The 15,698-nt window shown below is 47.3% G+C and overlaps 1 protein-coding gene across 6 annotated transcripts in view; it reads left to right on the forward strand.

Moving 5' to 3' along the window:
* The first annotated feature begins 826 nt into the window (after nt 1–826).
* MTRF1L (mitochondrial translation release factor 1 like) overlaps nt 827–15,698 on the forward strand; it is a 100,087-nt gene continuing 85,215 nt past the window's right edge. For all 6 annotated transcript variants that reach the window (XR_010983423.2, XM_068108425.2, XM_068108427.2 and 3 more), the window contains exons 1-2: nt 827–1,124; nt 13,410–13,489. Coding sequence is in view for 5 of the 6 variants with exons in the window: in XM_068108425.2 (XP_067964526.1) it covers nt 866–1,124; nt 13,410–13,489 (339 nt within the window). In the remaining variant the exon portion in view is untranslated. The remainder of the gene's footprint in view (nt 1,125–13,409; nt 13,490–15,698) is intronic.

The raw sequence follows: 15,698 nt of genomic DNA on the forward strand, positions 1-15,698 counted from the left end.
GCCTCAAGCCGGCCCACCTCGACGTGGACCATCCACCGCCAGTGGCCCGACCCCCACGTCGGGGCCGCCCCCCTGCGGGCGGACCCCCGGCACCGCCCAGCCCCGCCGCCACGCCGCCCCCCGGTCCTGCACCCATCCCAGGGGCAGCCAGTGGCATCCCACCTGGCATCCCTGCACCCCGGACGCCGCCGATCGCCAGGGGGCGCTTCGGCCGGGTCATTCGTCTGCCCCGCAAACTGGCCCTCTAGGTGCGCGGGAATTCTGGGGGGGCGCGTGTGGCGGACACAAAAGCCCACTGGCGTGGTGACATCATTCCGCGCACCAAGTGGGCGGTGGCCACGCCCGAGGGGTAGGCGTGGCCTCATGATATACACCGGGCGCGCAGCCCGGAGCGCGCCAGTGTTACAGTGAGCTCCTGAAATAAAGACGCTTATAAGTTACCGCTTGTCCGCTTCCTCCTTGCTCGCAAGCAGCGCGCGTAACGCCGCGCTTTAAAGTCATTTATTTTGGGGGTCTCAAGATGGCGGCGCATGACGTCAACATTCAGCCGTGACAGCCAATCCGGGGGCGTGTTCAGATACCAAGTTTCTTGTACAGCGGTCGCCAAGTGGCTTAAGCACTCAAGCAAGCGCTCCATTCGAAACCATTGATAAGGAACGGCTGGCTTAACAATTGAACACAGGCTTAAGTGCGTGAATGTACGTATAATGATAATAATCTGCGGTCTGTGGGTAATAAATAAGCAATCCACAGATGTGGAGTTATTATCTGTGAAGAAACGCGCGCGAAAAGTCGAGTCTAAAATTTCGCTTCCGGTCGTGTCCAAATTGTTAATGACGTACTTCCGGATGTGCTCGTTAACGTTATGTGGATGATGTTTGGTTTGTCTACGCGGCTGGTAGTACATCTGTCGCTGCGATCTCTAGGTAGACGGAGATGCCACGGTCACGCACTCCTGGGCGAAGCATTCCGAAGCTCGCTGCTGCGACGGTACCTGGACCACCTGGTGGACCCCGCGTACTCCGCGTCCTTCACCGATGAGCGACTCACGGTGGCGACCAAGCTCGCGCTCGCCCTGCGGGACAAGGAGCTCGAGCTGCGAGAGACGACCGAACTCACTCGAGGTTGGACACCCGCGGTGACGGACATTGTGCACACTCGCCATCAATATTGTGTGCGCGGTTCTCCATTTGTGGTTTCGTCGATTATTCACCACAGCGCATTGAGCTGCTACGTTCACTGAAGTATCTTTAACGAGCAAAACGTAAATACAGGCACGGGGTGTGTTTCGTTAGCAAGCGGCTTGCTCTCGCATGCCAAGCCAGCCGTTCCTTAGCAAACGCTTTGGTAGCTATAATTGATCTTCAATTCTGCTGTCACAGAGGACGATATTGAAACATGCAGTTCATACTTTTATTGTTGTTTCAGCATTTCATAATTACGGTATTCAATTTAATCTTAGCAAACGTGCAAAACCCCTCCCCAAAATGTACAGTGGAAGGTGTATAGATGAGCTAGTCGTGGGGCTCCCCCTTCTGACTCCCCAAAATGTACAGTGGAAGGTGTGTAGATATTTAAGCTAGGCATGGTGCTCCCCCTTCTGACCCCAAAATGTACAGTGGAAGGTGTGTAGATAAGCTACGCATGGGGCTCCCCCTTCTGACTCTCCAAAATGTACAGTGGAAGGTGTATAGATAAGCTAGGCGTGGGGCTCCCCCTTCTGACTCCACAAAATGTACAGTGGAAGGTGTATAGATGAGCTAGTCGTGGGGCTCCCCCTTCTGACTCCCCAAAATGTACAGTGGAAGGTGTATAGATAAGCTAGGCGTGGGGCTCCCCATTCTGACTCCCCAAAATGTACAGTGGAAGGTGTATAGATAAGCTTGGCATGGGGCTCCTCCTTCTGACTCTCCAAAATGTACAGTGGAAGGTGTACTGTATCGATAAGCTTGGCATGGGGCTTCTCCTTCTGACTCTCCAAAATGTACAGTGGAAGGTGTACTGTATAGATAAGCTTGGTGGGGCTCGTCCTTCTGACTCTCCCATTTACTTATCTTTATTTTACTCTTCATATAATACTCTATTGTCATTGGCGGATCCTGGGGGGTGTTGGAGTGCAGGGGGTGTGCACCCCCCCCCCCTTCGGATTTTCGATGATAAATTATAAGCTATGAATATCCTGGAACGGGCCTAGTTTCAAAATCCTTTTGAATAAGGAACGTTCGTAACATGGCGTGCGTTTAGAAACATAAGTATTCTTCCGGATTATTTGTAGTTAATTGGCCGAACTCAGGAGATCATAACAATCGCTGTTGAAACCAAAGCGTTCAGAATCATTGGAATCTCCCACGATGAAGCTACCTCCGAGGGCCTTTCACTTACTCACCGCAGGCAGGTTGGTGGTCTTTCTGTCTTCTACCGACTCCTCTCCAGCCTTGCTCCTCCAGCTCTCTCTGGGCTCTGCCCCCCAAATATTCCTACAAGATCTGCCTGCAGCCCTCTTATTAGTCCATGGGCCAGACAGAAAATCGGTACCAAATTTGGGGCAAAACTTAAGTGGTATTAAAATGTTTGTGGGGTCAGTATGAACAAATTAATATATGATAACCTTTCCACAGGAGTAGCTTAGTCCATTTATTTTCCATCTTAACATTTTGGCCAATTGGCGCTTTTTTGTAATTAAGCAAAGTCATATATCATGAAAATATTCCATTAAAAGCCATCCATAATAAGCTAATAATATTTTCAGCTAACGGAATATTTCCAAAAGTCACTGATTATGGTTATTTTACCATAATATAGGCTAACCTCGATATATCACTATGGACGGGGTCCATGTAAATGGTCCACACTATAAGTGCATAGCAATATATAGGGAGATTTTATATGCTAATAATAAGGAAATCCTTATGATGTCTCCTTTATGGTTAGTTAAAGGTTAGTTCCTTTATGATGTCTCTGATTCCATAGTATCTCTCCCGGGCTACTCCCTCCTCCGGTATGATAGACCTGAGCCTCGTCCTGGAGGCGGGGTTGCTATCTTTATCAAAAACTCTCTTCCTCACTCGCCCTGCACTGCACTCTCTCCACCTCACCCCCAGGAATACCTCTGGCTACGGCTTCCCCTTCGCTCCCACCTCTTGTTCATATGTGTGTTGTACCGTCCACCAAACAGTGATGACTCCATCTACATCTCGCTGTCTGATGATATGGACCAACTTCTATCTACTCATCCCAACTCTCTCTTCCTCATATGTGGTGATTTCAACTGTCATCATGCCAGTTGGCTGGGTGTGGGTACCTCTCTCACCAGCCATGGCTCCTCAGCAAAGGACTTCTGCGACTCACTGGGACTGACACAATCTGTCAATTTCCCGACCCGGATCTCAGTCAACGGAACATCTTCTCTTCTGGACTTGGTTATGACTAACTTCCCTGAAAATGTCTGCTGCTCTTCTTCTGCTCCGATCGGAACATCTGATCATGTCCTTGTTAAAGTGGACATCTCTCTGACCATCCTCAGGGAGCCTGCTCAGCGTCGACGAGTCTGGCATTTCACTCAGGCCAACTGGCACGGTCTTCAAGCAGCCATCAATCATCTGGACTGGTCTCCCATCTCTACCACCTCTGACATCAACTCATCCTGGGAATTCTTCCAAAGTAAATTGCTCTCTCTCATGCACAGATTTATCCCATCTCGTCTTCAGTTGTCATACCCTTCCTCCCGTCCATGGTACACGGAATCTTGTGGTGAGGCTGTTGCCCAGAAACAACTTGCCTTCGTCTCCTGGAAAGCAAATCCAACGGAAGGAAATCTCATTTCCTTCCACAAAGCCCGAAACAAGTGTGTCCACCCTCAGGAGAGCCAGGAAACAATATCTCTCCGTTCTCAAGACCGAACTCTCTTATCTGTCTCCCTCTTCCAAATCCTGGTGGCGTCTGGTCAAATCCGTTTCTGGTGTTTGTTCCCCCTCCATCCCCTCCCTTACCTCAAACGGCTACACAGCTGACTCCGCACGTGAAAAAGCTGAATGCCTCAACTCTGTGTTTGCCTCTAAATCTTGTGTCCCAAACCCATCCCTCTCTGTACCCACCATACCCAGTCGTACCCTGCTGCTCCTGGACTCCGTGTCCTTTCCTCCTGACAAGGTGGAAAAGTTTCTGTCAACCCTCGACTCTGATTCTGCAACTGGACCCGACGGCATCAGCCCACGGGTCCTAAAATCCTGCTCTGCTGCTCTATCTCACCCTCTCTCTGTTCTCTTCACCCTCTCTTTTGCTCAAGGTCAACTGCCATCTGCTTGGAAATCAGCCAACATCACCGCTTTGCACAAAAAAGGTGCAAAAACAGATCCTAGCAACTACAGACCAATCAGCCTTCTCCCAATTATCAGCAAAGTCATGGAATCCATCATTGCTTCTGATATGAAATCTTTCCTCTTCTCCAATGGCTTGATCTCTGATCATCAATTTGGTTTCAGACCAGGTCACTCTACTCTGGACATGCTGCTTCTGCTGTCTCAACAATGGATGGAGGTCCTCAATGCCAAACAGGAAATTAGAGCTGTCTCCCTCGACATATCACGTGCCTTCGACACGGTCTGGCACCCCGCTCTGCTCACCAAACTCTCCTCCTTTGCTATCCATGGAAATCTCCACGCATGGCTGGCGGACTTCCTCTCTAGTCGTCGTCAACGTGTGGCCCTGAATGGGTTTCTCTCATCTCCTCTTCCTGTTCAGGCTGGAGTTCCCCAAGGCAGTGTTCTGGGCCCCGTGCTTTTTCTGGTCTTCATCAATGATCTCTCTGACTCTCTCGAAAATCCTCTCTATCTCTTTGCTGATGACTCCACTCTCTGCCGCTCCATTCCTCTTCCCTCAGATCGGCAGTCTGCTGCCTCCTCACTCTCTGAAGACCTGGACAAAATCACAGACTGGTCAAACAAGTGGAACATGTCTTTCAATCCTGACAAATCTCACACTCTTACTATGTCTCTCCGAAAAGATCGACTGGACAACCCTCCCATCTACTTTCTCAACAATCCTCTCCAAGAAGTTCTGTCGCTCAAGATTTTGGGTCTCACTATCTGCCATGATCTTTCTTGGGAAAACCACATTTCAAAGCTGGCCTCCAAAGCCAGTCGCCGACTGGGCATCCTCCGTCGTGCGAAGTCCTTCCTCGGCACACCTGAGCTCCTCACCACATACAAGGCTTTCATCCGCAGCTCAATGGAATACTGTTCTCCCCTATGGGCCGGTGCTCCTGCCTCACACCTAGCTCGGCTTCACGCTGTTGAAACCAAAGCTTTCAGAATTATTGGAATCTCCCGCGATGAAGCTATCTCTGAGGGCCTTTCACTCACTCACCGCAGGCAGGTAGGTGGTCTTTCTGTCTTCTACCGACTCCTCTCCGGCCTTGCACCCCCAGCTCTCTCTGTGCTCTGTCCCCCAAATATTCCTACAGGTCGCACAAGATCTGCCAGCAACCCTCTGATGGTTAAACTGCCGAAATCTCGGCTCTCCGCTCACCTTCACTCTTTCATTCCTCTTTTCTCCCGCCTCTGGAACAAACTCCCTCACTCCCTTCAATCCCACTCCTCCCTCCAGGTCTTTAAAACAGCTGTTCACCACCATCTCTTATCTTCCCCCATCCAAAACCTTGATCTTTTCTACCCCCGCTAATTCACCCCAGATCCACCTTGTTTGAAATTCCAACTTCTTTCCTGGAAGTCCTGGCAGTGTCCATATGTTTTATACCTCTCCCACTGCCCCCTTCCCACGCCCCCCCCAAAGCCCTCGCCCTCTCTCAGATCTCTCGATGTCTCCATGTCTCTCGGTCCCTGCTCTCAAATGTTGTGTTTGTGTCCTTCCCCCTCTCTCCCCATCTTGTCTACTGCTCCCTATGTTATATGTTTTATGTGTCGGTTTGTCTTTCTGTGTGATTAATGTTCGCTCTTTCACGAGCCTCGATATTGTATACAAAAAAAAAAAAAAAAAAAAAAAAAAAAAAAAAAAAAAAAAAAAAAATGGGCAATTTGGGATCCATTGAATAAAAGTGAAATATCCAATATAGTGATATATTGAATAGTGATATATTGAGGTTAGCCTGTAATTATATATTTACTTCCAGATTTTCTACAAATATTGTAAGGTTGGTGTTGGTGTTGTTGGCCTGGTGTTGGCTTAGCGGCTAGGGTGCCAGCTTAGGATCCTAGGATCCTGGGTTCGAATCCCGGTCGATCGCTGAATTAACGCCAGGGGGGTTGACTCAGCCTGTCATCCTTCCGAGGTCGGCTAATTGAGGTATTGTTGGTGTTGCTTCAACAAGGGGACCAACAACAACAACCACGGTGCCCGAAAAAGGCCAACCCTCGCTTTGTGGGGAAAAATGGCCTCTAAAGGTGGTTTTTATTTTTATTTTTATTGTAAGGATGTAGATGTTAAGTTGTTTTCAGGCAGTAAACTGAATTGGGTGGGATGTGGAAGACAAGTATAAGCCTTTGTTTATTTCAGATATTTATTTCAGGTTTATAAGGTCAACTGTGTATGGGTTCCAGCCCCAGTAATTAATCGGTCCTACCCTGTCACCATGGACATCATATGTATCCACTCAGTGTCTGGTCCCTGGGGTTACCATGGCAACACTCCTGATTGATACATGATAATAGTACACTGCTCACTCTGCAGACTGTTCCAGTGTACATGCTCCACTGCTGCGTAACATATTGCATTTTATTTTAACAGTAGATAGTGATAACAGCTGGTGTTGGGCTAGCGGCTAGGGTGCCGGCTTAGGATCCTTGGATCCTGGGTTCGAATCCCGGTCAATCGCTGAATTAACGCCAGGGGGGTTGACTCAGCCTGTCATCCTTCCGAGGTCGGCTAATTGAGTACCAGTTCACTGGTAATTCCCTGTTTGTCGTTAAAGGCGGCAAAAAGGGTTGGCGTCAGGAAGGGCATCCGGCCGTAAAACATTGCTTCAAAAAGGGGACCAAAAAACAACAACAACCATGGCTCCCGAAAAAGGCCAACCCCCGCTTTGCGGGGAAAAAATGGCCTCTAAAGGTGGTTTTTAAAATTTTTATAGCAGCTCCTGGCCATAACATCCAGCAGTGGAGAAAACTACTAAGCAGCTCTTCCAACAAAGCCAGTCTGATCAAGTTCCTGGTGAATGAATGGAAGGAACACAAATATAGAGAGAAACTTCAGAACAAAACCCTGTATGTTACTTGTGAGGAGACCTGCTTTAAAATCAGTGAGGAACACTGGGAGGAGCTCAAAGAGTTGAAATCAACCCAGGAAGAAGCAGATACCCGTATGCTTTTGCATGCTCTTCATGCAGCAGAGTCTGGCTACAAGGCAGTGGTCATCGCTGCTGAAGATACAGATGTGCTTGTTCTGTGTCTGGGCTTCAGCAAAGAAATACCATGTCCCATGTACCAGAAATGTGGAACCCAAAACCCGACAAGGTTCCTTGACATTACTAAGCTAGGTCAGTCCCTGGGAGATAGTGTCTGCAATGCAATCATTGGTACGCATGCCTTCACTGGCCGTGATACAGTCAGTGCCTTTGCAGGCCGTGGAAAGATGGGCACATTAAAGCAAATGAAGTCTGAAAAGACCGACCAGAAGGTTTTCGGTGAGCTTGGACAGTCATGGGATGTGTCTGCAGAGCAGTTTCAGAAGCTGCAAGAAATCACTTGTCGAATGTATGTGCCTTCTACAAGCACATCAGATGTGAATACACTCCGCTACCAACTTTTCTTCACCAGACATGGTCAACAAGAGTCCAGTCAACTACCACCTTGTGAAGATTGCCTGTACATGCATGTTCTTCGTGCCAACGATCAAGCTGCCACCTGGAGACGATCTTTACAATGTCAACCCCTTGTACCAAGTCCCAAGGACCATGGATGGACCATAGATGATGATGGCAAACTGGCCATCATGTGTATGCATGGGTCACCAGCACCAGAAGCTGTATTGCAGTTCTTATCCTGTCAATGTGTGAAGTCTTGCACATTACCTGAGTGCCCATGTCTCAGCAATGGTTTGAAGTGCACAAACATGTGCAAACTAAAAACCTATGGAAACCAACCAATTGAGGAATAACTGGTTGCAGAACTAACAGATATCGATGGTGATGATGAGTGATGCAATGGAGATTGAATCTATGATTTCATTCTGCAAATAAGAGACAGTTATAAATATCACAGCACCTATACTTCTATTTCATGATGCCTTGCAGTAGAAACAATTGACATGGAAGTTGGCATATCCTGGGAGTAGAATTTCACCAATGCAACCCATTACCATGTACATGGACCCTAATTTTGTGTGTGTTTTGAAGGCAAAGAGTAAAAATGTGGAAATGTCTGATGTTGTTCTTGAATTTCATGCAATGTAAATGTATTCTACAACAGACTAACACATTTGAGACAGAAATATCATACTTTTGGGTGAGGTAGCAAAGCTGTAAAAGATTATACCCTGTGAAAATGCATTTTTGGTTCTGCCAGAGGGTGTGCCCATTCAAGACATGATAATTACTAATAAGCTACCTCTCTGGCAAGGTTATCATATCAAAACATAATCTAGGGATGTTGAACTATTTAAAAATGGCAACTAGAATTTGCCCACCCAGATGGTACCGATATGTGAAATTTTGGGTCTGGGCCCATGGACTACATGGTTAAACTGCCAAAATCAAGACTCTCTGCTCACCTTCACTCTTTCATTCCTCTTTTCTCCCACCTCTGGAACAAACTCCCTCACTCTCTTCAATCCCACTTCTCCCTCCAGGTCTTTAAAACAGCTGTTCACCACCATCTCTTATCCATCCAAAAACTTGATCTTTTCTGCCCCCGCTAATTTCAGCCCAAATCCACTTTTTTGAAATACCAATTTCTTTCTTGGAAGTCCTTGGTGTCCTTGTGTTTATACTTCTCCCACCCCCCTTCCCACGCCGCCTCCCCCCCCAAGCCCTCTCCCTCCCACACATTCCCGATGTCCCTGCTCTCAAATGTTGTGTTTGTGTGCTTCCCCTTCTCTCCCCATCTTGTCTACCGCTCCCCTTTTTATATACTTTGTTTCTGTTTGATTTGTTTGTGTGATAAATGTTAGCTCTTTCACGAGCCTCGATTCTGTATCCAAAAATAAATAAATAAATAAATAAATAATCATTTCTGTACAACTACACAAATCAGAAATTCCACATCAGAAAGCTCCAGTAGAAATACACAAAAAAACATGCCACAGACACACAAAATTCATCAATTTATAGCAGAAGGAACAGCTGAGCAAGTCGGTTCACCAGTTTGTCGATCTGGCCATTAGTCATCGCGAATCTGCTGAACTGTTGGACCAGGGAAGAACGCAAGGAACTGCAGAAACTTCCAAAAACGTACGAAATGCCGTCTCTGACCGATTAAAAAAAAAAATCCTGCAGTAGAACCCCCAGATCCCCCTTCAGCCCCCCCAAACCCCTCCCCTCCCTTGGCACTATGGCTTGGCGCACCCCTCCCTCTTGAAATCCCTGGATCCGCCCCTGACTGTAGTCACTGCAAACACGATCATTTAGTTTGGGGAAGTCCATGTCACAAGAGGATCAAGTAAAACTGGAAACGACTACCCAGGCAGCATTTGTTGGAGTAACATGATGCCACTGTTTCCATGGAGACCACAAAGTTTTTAAGCAGTGCCGATCACTCCGTTCCGTTGGAGTGCTTCCTTGAGCACTTTGAATGAAGCAAGCCGCTTGCTAACAGATCCCACCTCAGATATGGGACAGGCGGACCATACGTCCTGTCCGAACGATGGCGTGATTTGAAGTTCAGTGCCTCATGCCGCTTGTTAATTTGACAGTTTAACTATTGGCGCTTTTCCATTGCACAGAACGGTATGGTATGGCACTACAGTGTGGTTCGGTACGGTACTGTAATCCGTGTCGTTTTTCCATCGCATAACAGAACCGTGAAAATAGGTGGAGTTATCTGAAGTGACGGAAAAAAAACGCGACCGCTGTGGTGACGTCATTTCTCATGCGACACTAAACTGTAAACAGCTCCACAACTATGGAGAAACTTGAAGTTGTGTTTTACTTCTTTGTCGGATTTTAGTTTTATCTGAGCATGAGTTTTTTTAGGGAAATGCAAAAAGAGAGAGGACGTGTTTGAGAAGAAGCTGAAAGACGCCAGAAAGTGGACAGCTAAAAAGAGAGAAACATTTGCAGACAATTATGAAGACCGACGTCCGACAACGAAGATTTGGGCCTTGTTCGTCGGCGCAAACAAAGAATGAACATCGCGTGATGGTTCTGTGACGATTGTGATTGACCAATCGACGGTCTGCAGTATTGCTAGCTCCACCCATAGGTCTGGGTTCCGCTCGCTTGGTACCTATCCATAGCAGGAACCAAATTTAGCACGGGTACTTAGGTATGGTACTGTTCGCTTGGCAATGGAAAAACGGATTTTGGGTACGATACGGTACCGCGGTGGAAAAGCGTCATGATTCTTCAATGTCAGCTCTTCCTATGATTGTGGGACAGAATTTGAAAAGTGTTGGACTGTTCACCTGCTAAGCGTAGAATTGTTCACCTGCTAACAAGGAACGTGACCTGGGTTTATTCTGTCATGAGACCAGTTAGTTTTACCCTACCAGTTATTGCCCTGACAGCAACTCGCACTATCAACCACAGATCAATAAACCTTCAATTTTAAGTGAAGTCATGGAACTCGAGTCTTTCTTTTTTAAACAGTCTGAGCTCTCACTATCGGTTCAGACTTCATCCCGGTTTCTCAACTTCGAGCATGCTGCCCCCACTCCTTCAGCATTGGTTGGAGACCCAAAATGTCAAACGAGAGGTCGAGACTTTCCCCTGGATATTTATCGATGACTTTCGACACATTCTGGCATCTCTGGCTGTTTTCCAAGGTCCACCTTCATACCTGGATCTCTGATGTTGTCCACTCACCCAGTCAATGAGTTGCTAAGTGTAACCCTCCCCTTCTGTTCTCCTCCCGGGGAGGCTCGGGTGCCCCAACTTTTAGTGTATTGGGCCATGTCTTGTTCCTCATCGACATAAATGACATTGCCAACACTCTGAGGAAACCCTTTCTTCCTTTTTTGCAGATTACTATACATTGTGTTGTACATTACCCAATCGCGATGATAGGCAGATGGCACCTACGTCACTGTCTGCTGATCTGGGAATGATTAGTTGCTGGTGTGATAAATGGAACGTGCGTTCAATTCTGGAAAATCTCTCATTCACTTACCTGTCATTTCAGAGGATATTAAAACAAACCCACCTGTCTATTGCCATGATCACCACTAGAAGAGGTTCATTCTATTGAACCTCTAAGCCTCACCAGCACCCATGACCTCTCATGGACCGAACATATACCAAATGTGGCCTCCTTCCATACTGGTGTTGTAGTTTATGGACAATGTGGAGTTGTATGAAAAGTTGCTGATTGGTTATTTTGCATTTTTATTTCACTTTTCTTGATGGAATATACTCGGTCACTTTATTGTCCCTTTTTGTAATCTTTAAAATGAACATCTGGATTAAAGTAGATTTAATACAGATCTTCATGGAGTAACACACAATTTAAAATTGCTATATATTTGCCCTCTTTTTAGACAAATCCAACCTCCACCGCCCAATGTCGCATCAACATTTCGCGGTGTGTGGTATAAGTAGCTCAGAGCTTTGGCTCTGAGTGAAACCAAGAGTGCAACACCATTAACTTTAAAAAAAGTCCATGAGATCATTTAAATTGATACATTCACTTTAACTTTTCCTGGGGATGGGTACTTTTGCTTGGAGATGATGTTTCTGAAAGATAGGCCGCTGGTTAAACTGACAAACGTTTCATGTATCCATTTAAACACATGGATTAGACCACCAGTGAAATTAATCATTACATACGAGTAATAGGCGTCCACAACCATCCTTGACCATGTTGTGGAAATCGACCATAGTCCTCACTTTTTCTCCTTTATTTGCTTTCAAATTCGTTTTCTCCACAAACGCTTAAGCAATGGACACAAAACTTTCAACATTGGAGCACCTTCCCATGGCATGGAGATTTAAAAAAAACAAAGTTACATGATTATTGGATGGAAAAATGTGGCCAGCGTTCCAAAAACTGTTTTCTGTAGGCATGGTTTGCAGGATGTTTCACATATCAGGGATAAACTGCTTTGACCTAGCCTCTCCATCTTGGCTAAATTAATTATGTACGATTGGAACGTCACTTTGGACCCTTTTTAGACATTTTAAACCCCGTTAGATGCACACTCCAAGACGTACACTACATAAACATCTCGGGCTGAATTTACGAAAGTCGCTTCGTGTACGTCTTGCTAACACATGCCTAACCCTTACACGCTGACAAAAACATTGTTGTATACGCACAGCTAATCGCACGTCTAAATAGCAATTTACGAAGGTAGATAAGCAGCCAATTAACCTGTGAAACACTGCACATATCTCCAATATCCAATTGAAATGATGCACTTGCATAGATTCACAGCGCCCCAGGCAATTGGTGGAGGGTATTCAGCATATTGCTCCTCATCGTAGGTTGATCCAAGTCATCTTACACTAGATCAGCAGCCAAAAAAAAAATTCCTTCGAGGGTCTAACTCGGGACAAATTTGATATTGTCATAGTTCTCCAGAGGATTGCATCTATCCTCGAAGATTCTCAATGCGCGTCAGCAAACTGCCCTATTTCTATCCTCTTCTGCCTCCTCTTGAGCTTATTCAAGCACTCTTAATGCATCAATATTCACCATCCATGTACACTACCAATTATTAGCCGTGCAATGCTTGCTTCAAGGCTGTAACCACATTCTTAAACATGTCCTCGTCAACGTGTAAAAGTTGTCTTTGTTATTTAAACGCTTGCGCTTAGGTTTTGATCGAGCATTAGATAAACACTCTTCGGCGATTGGCGACTAACTTTGAACGGGTGATTATTTCACGATTAGCAATTCTACCCACATCTGGCTCTTAAACGCCTTTCGTCAATTTGGCCCCTATCATTTTATTGCAATGTACAAAATATACTTTTTTCAGCAAATAGTGCACAAATTCCACCCATCCGGAGGATACTCTTCTAGTTTCATATAACACATGATGATTCAGCTTGTAAATGCAGAAAAAACAGGTTTTGCAGAGAGAAATTTGGAAGTAAAGGCTGGAATGGTTTAGAGATGATTGATATTGATTGTGATTTTCTTTATTTAACACAACGAATGGTCATGCCAGAAATAGATTAAATATTTGAAGATTTACTTTCTTTTCAAAAAAAACCTCTATTTCCCAACAGGGTGAACCATTATTTAATATATTCCAATAATGTGAGCTCGGGTGTTTTATAAAGGTGTTGTTTCTCTTAGACAGTGAGGCTGAAATGAGGAAACTGGCAGAGGAAGAGTGTGAAGTGCACGAGGCTGTTCTGCAGGACCTTCAGGAGCAGGTGATGTCCATTGCAGTTCATGCCTTGTATCTTACAAATTGCTTTGCACTTTCTCTTCTGTAAACTGCACCCCCAATGGTTGCAAGAGTCTTCAGGAAAATTTTCAAACTCTACCTCCACCCCCAAAAAAATATGTTATGGGGTGTGTCGTGAAAATCAAGCTCAGACACGACTTGACCTCTGGGTAGGTTTAATATCATTTAGATCTGAAGTAACATCCTGTAAAAATACATTCATGCAACAGGCATTAAAATCAGAGTATTTCATGGGCAATGGTCGATTCCAATAGAGAGAACAATCAGCGCAGCATATAGGGGCGTACATACCATTCAAACTACAGGACTATGTCACAGTGAGTGCCGCTGGAGTGTACGTGCGCCCCGGTAGTCCCGGGTCTTATAGACGCCCCTTTTGAAGCGAGCACACCCTGGGTTCACCTTGGTATAATTTCACTACATTCTCCCCGCTGTTAGAACTATACTGCCGCTCGGCAGGTTGCAAGCAAGCGTCAGCAATAATCGAATGGGTCACGTCAATCCACGTCAGTCGGTCCACCCGTAGCGGTCGGGGCGGCGAACTTCCCTGCCAGTTCGTGTTCGGAATCGACCGGGTACGGCGTCTCCAAGCCCGGTGTCCCCCGCGTCGGAATAGCCGCCGGAGGTGGGTGTCGGAGGGGGCGCCCCAGCACCTTCGGGCACGGGAGTGGGGGACGACGGAAGTAGCGGTGGTAGTTCCATAGGGGAAGCTTCAGTAGAGTCCATAGACTCGTAGACGGGTTCGTCGATATCCCTGTCGTCGTCCCCACATGGGGCGAGATGGCGTACGGAGACAGTAGACTCGCGGCCGTCCGCCGTTAACACGCGAGCATGCTCGGGATTAGCCTGGAGGACCTCAACCTTGTCAACAAGGGGGTCGTACTTGCTAGTGCGAACCGCTCGTTTGAGATAGGCGGGCCCCGGTTCAGCGAGCCAGCTGGGTAAAGATTGGATACTGCCGGAGCTTCTAGGGTGGTGGAACAGTCGTTCGTGAGGAGTCTGGTTGGTGGCAGTACATAGGAGAGCCCGGATCGAGTTTAGAGCAGCAGGTAGCGACCACGCCCAATTATCGAGGCCTCGGCCGAGGGTCCGAAGGCTTAGCATGACGGCCCTCCATATAATCCCATTAAAACGTTCGATCTGCCCATTCGCTTGGGGCCGGTACGGGGTGGTGTAGCTCGAAGCGACATTATGCTGGAGCAAGTAGCCCCTCACCTCCTGGGACAGGAACACCGCACCCCGATCGGTATGCACGTAGGCCGGATACCCGAACATAGAAAACAAATTCTGCAGGCACCGAATAACCGTGGCAGCCGACATATCCCCGCACGTGTAAGCAAAGGGGAATCGTGAATACTCATCGACGATAGTGAGCAGATAGCGAGAGTTGCTCGACATTGGCAGCGGCCCTTTGACGTCCATCGCCAAGCGCTCCCACGGTCTAGTAGCCCTAACGAGTGTCCCCATAGGAGGGTTGTAAAAACGCGGTTTGAGTTCCGCACAGATCGCGCAATCACGGCAGATGCGGCGTATGTCCGCAATCGAGTACGGCAGATTTCCCTCGCGCACAAAATGCGCGAAACGCGTTACCCCGGGATGACACATAGTGCCGTGCAAAGTGCGCAGCCCCTCCAAAGTGACAACCCCCGCGCAAGTGGCCAGCCTCGATAAGGCGTCGGCGACCAGGTTATCCTTCCCCGGGCGGTATTTGATGGTGTAGCAGAAGTCGGCGAGTTCGATACGCCAACGGGTGATTTTCTCATTCTTAATGCGCTGAGCATGTAAGGTGTCGTACATAAACGCAACGCTTTGTTGGTCCGTGACGATGTGGAAACACCGCCCAAGCAGATACGGCCGCCATCGCCGAATTGATTCGACGATCGCGTACGCTTCCTTTACGACAGACGAATGCCTCCGCTCGGCGGAGGTGAGAGGTGCGTCCCTTTATCACAAGTGTCAATCGACACGCCCCTTTTGTGCTCAACCGAAGTCCCTGAGAGGCCATGAAGATCCGGCGGGTTGTCCCGAGAACCGGCCACCCATGTTGATGCACTAGTCGCTGATCGATAAAACTATCCGTAGACCCCGTGTCAATCAAAGCTTGCGCAAAAACGCCCGCGACCATGAGCGGAATGATGGCCTGCGCAAGGCCGGCAGACCCGGCAGGTATTGTA

The sequence above is a fragment of the Myxine glutinosa genome, chromosome 2 (genome assembly GCF_964187855.1).
Source record: "Myxine glutinosa chromosome 2, kmMyxGlut1.1, whole genome shotgun sequence".
NCBI lineage: Eukaryota > Metazoa > Chordata > Myxini > Myxiniformes > Myxinidae > Myxine > Myxine glutinosa.